Source organism: Mesitornis unicolor, unplaced genomic scaffold, assembly GCF_000695765.1.
Source record: "Mesitornis unicolor isolate BGI_N332 unplaced genomic scaffold, ASM69576v1 scaffold13011, whole genome shotgun sequence".
In the NCBI taxonomy this organism is placed as follows: domain Eukaryota; kingdom Metazoa; phylum Chordata; class Aves; order Mesitornithiformes; family Mesitornithidae; genus Mesitornis; species Mesitornis unicolor.
In genome coordinates, this window is record NW_010164541.1 from 50,094 (window position 1) to 58,632 (window position 8,539).

The 8,539-nt window shown below is 38.8% G+C and overlaps 1 protein-coding gene across 1 annotated transcript in view; it reads left to right on the forward strand.

Annotated features, from left to right (window-relative positions):
• Nucleotides 1-8,539, forward strand: part of LOC104548353 (amyloid beta A4 precursor protein-binding family B member 2-like) — a gene marked incomplete at its 3' end in the record, with an annotated part of 46,887 nt that overhangs the window by 37,032 nt on the left and 1,316 nt on the right. Inside the window, exon 4 of the mRNA XM_010194348.1 lies at nucleotides 4,237-4,442. Within this exon, the coding sequence (XP_010192650.1) occupies nucleotides 4,237-4,442 (206 nt within the window). The remainder of the gene's footprint in view (nucleotides 1-4,236; nucleotides 4,443-8,539) is intronic.

An 8,539-nucleotide genomic window follows, 5' to 3' on the forward strand; every position in this document is an offset into this window, starting at 1 on the left:
CTTCCCAAAAGCATCTCCAGAGCTCCTGCCTTTCTCTTTCCATCTGTGTTTGCTTCTAAACGACTGCCTTTGGTCTTCAGTCAAAGGGATTTCTGGCTGTGCCGCAGAAGAAAGCCTGAACTGGCTAAAAACTGCTTCAGCTTCATGGTATTTAGTCTCTCGAATTGCGAAATATGCACAGATTACATCAGCAGAGAATGGTGTTTGTGTCCAGAGCGGTAGCTGGAAATCTGCACAGCATTTAGGTGCAGAGCATAATATTTGCATGTGTTGTGATGCTACCGATACAACCTGTGCTTGGTGAATGTTGACCTTGCCATGCATAGGATTCCTGTTAACACAGGAACAATCTGTGGCATCGCAAAATGATGGAAAAACTAATGGTCTCCATATACTGCACAAGTTTGTCTGCTCCAAAAGATGTACTCAATGCTGTAGTTATAATTTCTGTTTAACTGAACAAGAGTGATTCATAAGGACAGCACTTTGATTGGTGTCTTTACCTCTGAAACAGCAGTAAAATAAGTGATAGACATACCAGTTTTGCCAAAGAGCTTGGTCACCAATTATGTGCCCTCTTCCATGAATTATTTATATTGTTTATTACCATCTCTTTTCAATGTCATAACACTGTTTTCCTAGATCAGCCTCGAAGAGTAAATTAATTTTAACTTGAAATAAAAATGTTATTACTAAAGCTTCTAATTATTGCACCAAACTTAGTATCTGAACTGTAGCTGCAGCATGGAATTTAGCACTGCTCTATATCAGGTGATTGGTAGAGACTGACATTTGGAGAAGGGAGTTACAAACAGCAATATATTACATTATATGGGTTTTATTCAATCTTCTGTAGAATACAAAATGTGCTTACAAAGCTCTCCTAGCCAGAATTACAAGTTGAATATGGCTGTGTTTATGGGCTTGGGAAGTTGCTAGTTATTGCTAGTTGCTTCAAAAGAGTGAATTAATAGTTTCATTTTGTGTAACAAACTTTATTTATCTAGTGTTTTTTAAGTTTTAACTGCTTTGTGAAGTTACAGTGATACTGGGATGAAGACTATTTGTTCTTTTTATTACAGGCTTTGTGTTTCAGCCATTCAGACAAAAATTCATATATCTATGTGTGTGTGTGTGTGTGTGTGTGTATATGTGTATATATATATATTCGAATTTTTGTTTGTGTGTATATGTGTATATGAATAAATACATATATCAACATGGTGCCTTCATTTTGTTCTGGGCTCCAAACACTTCTCTGATAAGGGACCATTCTTGAAGTGGCCCATGCAACCAAAAGTGGACACTCTGAATGTCATGCCATTGAGCAGTCTTTCAAATTCAGATAATTATTTTGCCACCAATACTCAAATAAAGAAAAGCCTTTGGTGTCCTATAGTAGGTCTCTGATGTGGCAAGTACATTCGTCTGCCCTGTCAGATTTTGGATGTTGACTCTTCCTTTTATCTGCCTTGTGCTGTTATCTCTTGCAATGGTTCATTACCCTTGATGTGAACACTGAGCGCTTTCATCTGGTAGAAGAGTCGGCAAAGTGAGGAGGCTTTCCAGCTCATGCCAGTAGGAAATCTGTGAAAAGGTCATCCCTGATGCTCTGTCCCATCCTGAGGTGTACTCACAAAGAGGCTGGAGGGAACACACGTGTTTTTCCATGCAGGTGTGCAAAGCTAACAAGGAGGGTGATGTTTCAGTCTGACCACGGGAGATTGGCTCTTTCCTGAGCTGTCCGCAGTGCTCCTGCGCAAGGAGTGCCCCAGCACCAGCAGTGTGCATCTCCTGCACAGGTGTCAGTTACGGTATTTGCTTGGAAAATACAGTGCTTTGAAATCTGAGCTCTGTTAATTGCAAAGAAATCTGAAGTTTAATTAGTGTTTTATCTCAGACCATATGCAAACATATTTTGTTGTATTTTTTTGCTAGTGGATAAGTTTCCAAAGTAGATAAATATTACTTGGCTAGGTGATATTTTTCTTATCTCAGAGTGTTCTTAGCTGTTTTACATTAATTCCTTCCAAGTATTCATCCACATACAAGATGATTTCTTCTTTTCTTAACTAAATGTTGCAGAAATGTTAAGTCTCGTGGTTAAAAATTTTCCTTCTGCTGTCTTTTGTCTCTTTTGCTTCAAAGTAATTTCTGTTCAGGTCTTGCTGGTACTGTGCATCGTTACAATAAACAGCAGTAGATTGGTTCCTCTGCATCTTTGATTGGTTTGAAAGGAGTAATTTAATGCAGCCATAGCATTACACTTCACTAACTATATTTAAATACATGTTTACACATATACATGTACGTATAGCAAGGACAGAAACGATGCCTATTTTAGAGTGAAGAGAATAACATTTTATGTCCTGGCAATGTTGAAGTGTATTGTTTAATACTGTAAACTGCATGAACCTGAGCTGATCTGAAGTTTTGCCTCTCTGCTTAATAAAAGCTTATTATTTTCCTATTCCAGCATGAGTTGAAAGGGCCAATATGTAAGTTTTATAAATGCTGACATTATTGTAGTATTTTTTAATTTTATGAATCAGTTCTTTAAACTTAGCCATGTATATCTGGACTTGTAGATGTTGCCACGCATACTTCAGTGTGATGTTGAGATATTTGATCTTTGGACGTCACTTTTTGCATGATGTGGTCAAATTATTGCAAGTGTTTTGCTTTTATTTTCCTTTTATATGATTGAGAAGAGAGCAGCTGAGTTGTTCAGTTGGAAAATAGAAATGGGCAAGGCTGAAGATGAATGCGCTTTAAAACATGTAAAACCTTGGGGCCAGAAACTGTGTACACTTGAATGAGGTAGAAACTGCAACGGGGACATTTAGAGGCATGTGTTTAAAATACTTGGGAATTTCTGGAACTGATTGTGTGAATGTTGCTAATTTCACATATTGGGCCATAGGTGAGGCTCATTACTGAATTTAACTGTAATGATACTGTCTAGTTCTTCTGCAGAATTTGCTCAGATTAGTCTTCAGGTGGTAAATCAGTAACTTAAGAACTCTGAGTGGCTCTGGAGAAGAAATAATCTGGTTTGTGCCATGAGTTAATTCAAATTATCACACTACTTGTGTGTGTGTTTGTGTGCATGTGCGTAAACGTGGACAGCAGAAATGAGAGAGATTCAGAAGTAAGCACCCATGATAAAACACCTAGTAAGAGGCTTGACGATAGACTAACAAGAAACTTCTAATTAAAATAGAGATTAAGAGCAACAGTATAAGAACAGGTTATTCATATGTCACCCACTGAAGGTTGGTTAACAGCATGTACCCTAATGACACCCCCAAAGCATTTAGCTGAGAACTTTAGAGGAGTGCTGGGTCCCTTTCCAGCCTCTGGAAAGCATCTGTCCAGCAGAAGGGAACTGCTCCTCTGGGGTACAGTTGCTTTGCACATAGGTGATGCTCTTGCCTTTCTAAAAAGCACTGCATTGTCTCCACTGATGACATCTCTTACACACATTTATAATCCCAGGTAAATCTGGGAATGTCTCTAATTATGACATTAATTGCTGGTGGCACATTCATAAGTCAGTAGGAGGTTTGTCAGTAGTCTTGCATCTCTGTGTTGGCATTGTGGATGATTTTTTGATTATTTTTTTCCCCTAAGCCGTGGTAAAAACGATAGGAAGCAGAATGTATGTTTGTGGCTATCATGGTGCGTGCAAAATGATCACTCAGTTCTTTTGTTCTCATCATTTTGACCAAGCAGTTTTTTAGGTGTTGTGAATAAACCCAGTGCAGGCTGTTTGATTGGTGTTTGGGGTGTCTGTTTTGATAAGCTGACTTTGATTAGCAGAAATATATGTTTTGTTACAATGTATTGAGAAGGGAAGGTGCTGTGATGGAGAGGACAGAGTATGCCACAACTCCAAATAGTTCCTTATGTGCTGTGATTTAATGTACCCGAAGCTAAACCTTATTAGAAGAGCTAGTTATCTGATGGTGTTAAATAGCTCCATATAAGAACAGCTATTTGGTAAGTAGTGTCTTTTTATCCTTTCTTTACAGACCAAACCAAACTAGGCTTTGTCACCTTACTTTTAGCCTCAATAATTTAGTATGTTTTTCTGGTGTTCCTTTACACAGGAACTGTATAACAGCACTGTCAGCTGTTCCTCACATGCATCAGGGACAGACCCATGGAAAAAACTGTGCATGTCTTAGTAACATTGATTTATTTTCTTATTTTTTTTTCCCCTGTTCCCAGCAGATATATGGAGTGATCATTCCTTTCAGACAGACCCAGACTTACCACCTGGATGGAAAAAAATCAATGACATTGCTGGGATCTACTACTGGCACATACCAACAGGAACAACTCAATGGCAGCGACCTGTGTCCATCCCAACAGATCTCCAGGGCTCCCAAAAAGGATCACTTGGTTCCATTACTCCGTCTCCTACTCCAGAAACTGAGGTAACATGCTGAGTCTTCTTTTGTGCTGTGTATTGTAAAGAAAATGGAAATAACTTTTTCAATTTGCAGGTATAGCTGTTAGCTAAACTGAGCTTTAAGAGTATGGGGCCTGATAATGTCCCAAAGTGTAGCCATTTGTTGATAATACATCATAAGTATCTATTTTCTATGTGCATTCTATAATGGCTATGCCTCATGAAACGTCCTAAACTTTGGATGTGTAGTTGGAAATTTAGACATATCTCAAATAAATTAGACAGCCAGTGCCTGATCAATGTGAAACTTGTGTAGTTCTGCAGCATGTGCTGAAGCGTTGCTGCATTGTATGGATACAGGATACATAACATTTTTGCACATTAGAACAGTCTTTTGGCTGGACCCAGTTTGCGTCTTCTTTTTGGTTCACTTGGTAGGAGTATCACGCAAAGACCTATGAACCTTCATTTGAGACACATGTTCCTTTACAGGGTAGTTTCTCTTGAATAAACATGAAGTATTCTCAAGTGTAAGCCCCTTAACATCCTGCCAGTACATAATATTTGCACAAGTGAATCACTGTGTTGCAGTCAGTCTTTAACTAGAACCAGAAAGAAATACACTCTCTCTTCCACATATTCTGAAAGAGAAATATGTAATAGCCCCTTTTAAACTAATCCTTTCAGGCACAATCCAGAGGGTTGATTGGTGTCATGGAAGTAGAGAAGTAAATTATCAGAAAGAAGAATGTGCTTAAAAAAATGCAGTCACTTTGGTTTAGTTGCTGGGAAGACTTCTATGAAATGAAATACTAATATAAAATCAAATCATTTTTGAAATGAATTCTTTTTCATGCTAACTTTTCAGAAGGTCCACAATTTTATGAAATCAAGGCAAGTCTTTGTACTAGCTTTGAGTTTTGAATCAGGCAATCTTTAGCTTTGATTTATTTATTTTTAAAAAATGTATGTAGGTAAGACATTTCTTCTGTTCCTGATTTTGTTGAAATATGCACTGAAGTAACTTCAGTGAAAGTTTAGAAAGATTGCTCCCACATGTTCATAAATGCTACTCTTAAGGTTTGGAAACTTGACCACAACATTTCAGTTATGGTTTACATCAGTCAAACTCCCATGCAATGTACTGTGCACTGAGTGTGCTGGAAATTATTTCTGAGGGGGTTCATGGAGAAATAGCAGCAATTGTTATAATTTTGGTAGAAAACAGGAAAAAAAATCCAGAAGTGGTGAATGTAAAGTGCTAGACATGCTTTCAATATAAATTCCTGTAATGTACACATGAGAGATATACTTCACCATTAAGTAATTTTCTTATAAAATGTATCAATTACAACAACATACATTTTAATACAATGTAGGTGTAAGACATTTGAGGAATCATTCTAAAATGCCATGTATGTGAGTACGTAGTAGGCTCATTTAGAATTTGATATGGCAGTTGTAATTCAGCAAGGAACTTGATCCAGCAAAGACTTATGTGTATACAGTTCTGTGGCAGCGTCAAGACCATATGCTGTAGTGCAGAAGATGATAAAGAAAATAAGCAAGTTTCCAAAATTTGCATTAGTATATTATATGGTTATTTTAATTGTAGAAATAGACAAAGGCCTTTGTCTCTTGAAGGTTTCTACATTCATTGATAAGCATCTTATGTACCATTATTGAAACAACACTGATTTTTTGACTCGGTGGTTAGTAAGATAGTATTGCAATGCAATACCAGTAATGGAGTTCAAAACGGCAGCGGGAATTGGGCTTGGGACTTTGTGCGCTGCCAAATTCTGAAACTGCTCCAAAGAAGAGTGTAGCTGGAGTTATAATGGGAACCGTTAGGACAAGGCTGGCATTTCTTGAAACCATAGATGTTGAGCTTTATTAAGAGGGAACTGGAGGAAGAATCCTCTGGGATTCAGCTGGTTCTGAGCAGAATCTTGGTACAGAGCAGTACAAGGGAAATAAGCTGTAGTATGGGGTTAAGAGAAAGGAGGAGGTAATGAAATAATTTCTAATCTAGATTTAACAGTGTCAGCTATTGTGGATCTTTGGTTTTTCATGTCTCCACAATCAATGCTTGCCAGCACCAAATCCTCTCCAGGTCACTTGCAGGTGACTGGTTTCTGTCCCTGTTCACTGCACTGCAGCAAGTGCTCCCCCTCTCCCTCCTCAGGAAGGATTAACCTGGATGTCTGCGATACGGCCAATCTGGCACTTCACAAAAGATGTGGAATTCGGTCTAGAATAGGGGCTCCCAATGCCTTTATCCCAGCACTGCTGTTGGCGGCAGCAGCAGTGGTGGTAGACAGCTTCCAGCTCCAAGTTGGGCCACGCGTGAGCTGTGAGCTGCTGGTCCTCTCATTGCTGTTTGGAAACCCGTGCTCCGAGATGATCTGGTTTGGGAGGGCTGGTTTAGCTCATTCCCACGTGTCGGAATTTGTATTGCTTTCTTCTGAAAAGGCAGGGGGATATACAGGTTTTAGGCAGATGAAAGAGTGTAATCTAGGGTTGAAGACTGGCATGGGTAGCATTTCATAGCTGTCCCAATAGGCTTCCATGAGGCTATAAAAAACACTTTAATCACATATGTCTGTGAAGCTTCATGTGCTAGTCTTGAGAGGAGTTTATTTGCGCTCATTCAGCTTTTGAGTTTTTCAAATAACCATGTAGAAACACCTTTTTTTTTCCCCCCAGAGTAATTCCCTTTTTACCCTTTGTCTTGCTTCCTTCTTTTTTGTTGTTTTCATTTTGTGTCCGTGTCTCTTAAATGATGTGATACACAGAAGCTTGCTTGCTTTGGAAGAATGTGGCTCTCGGCTGAGGGCAGTCAACAAAGAACAGCTCAACTCAGCCATTTTTATGTTGTAGCTTACTGTGGGTATTATTTAGCATAAAGAAAAGCAGTTGCTTACTTTCATTGGACAGAGACTCAGAAAAAAATGGGTAGGGAAGAATGATATATATGCTATAGTGCATATAAATGGCAAAAAAAAAGTTTTAAAAAAGGGAAAAATGTGAAAATGTCTTACTTTTGCACAGCCTGCAAGGCAATTTTTCTTTAACAAGAGAATAATTAAATTTCAATCCAAAGCAGTTATGGGTTAAGCATTATGTGAAAATCCTGGAGTTTTATAGAAAAATGCTAGTAAATGGTAAATATTAATAACCTGGAACATTCCTTTCTCTCCCCATCAAGAGTGTGAAAATATATTTTGGTTTTGCACATCTGATTAAATTTTACTTAGTTTTAGACGGCTCTTTTCTCCTGTGTGTTGCCAAATGGCTTCCTTTGTGAATCCTCATCTTTTGTAAAGTTCTTTTCCAAATTTTAGAGATTGTGCAGAGAAGTCATAAGGTTTAATTTTCAGTAAGAGCTTCCTTGAGATCACGGCAGAATTTGGTGATGGTCATTGTATCTCCTTAAGGCCTGACTCATCCCAGGCCAGGAACACCTCCAGAAGTTCTTCTGTAGGTAACATAACCACTGGCAGCTACTACTTAAAGAGGAGGGGCTTAGCAGGAAAAGCTAACAACTTTAATTAATGTAAAGGCATGTTAGGGAGGAGTTAATCCTGGGAATTGTTTCTCACAAATAATTCTTCCAGTGAGGATGTACGGAGAACACTTCTGAGGTGAGAGTCCTACCCTGTCAATAAATGCATTGGACCACATTAATAGGTACCCCTTCATCTTGAGACTGATCTGGGCGACCTGGGAGAGCTCATCATAAAACGAGCCACTAATTATGAGAGTGCTTGATTTGATGAAGCTAGAAATTGGTGGCTCTGGGTCTCTCAGCAGCCAAATCTCCTGTCCCATCTGGCTCTTTTTCAAGACTGTGGGATTTCTGTCCTTATGGGGACAAGGAGAGGGGCAACTTCAGCATCAGCTGCTGCTTCCAGGCTTTACAGGGAAGGATGAACCTGTGATGCTAAGTGCACTGCTCCTTGCTTGACTGTACCGATGAATGCCTCTGAAAATTCTGAGAAACCTGAATGGAAAATGAGAGAGTGGGTGTTTTGGGTGTTCTTGATGTTTATTCTGTGGTTTTTAAAAAAAAAAAACAACTGCCGGACTCTACAAAACTGCTTTTTCAGCAGGCAAGCT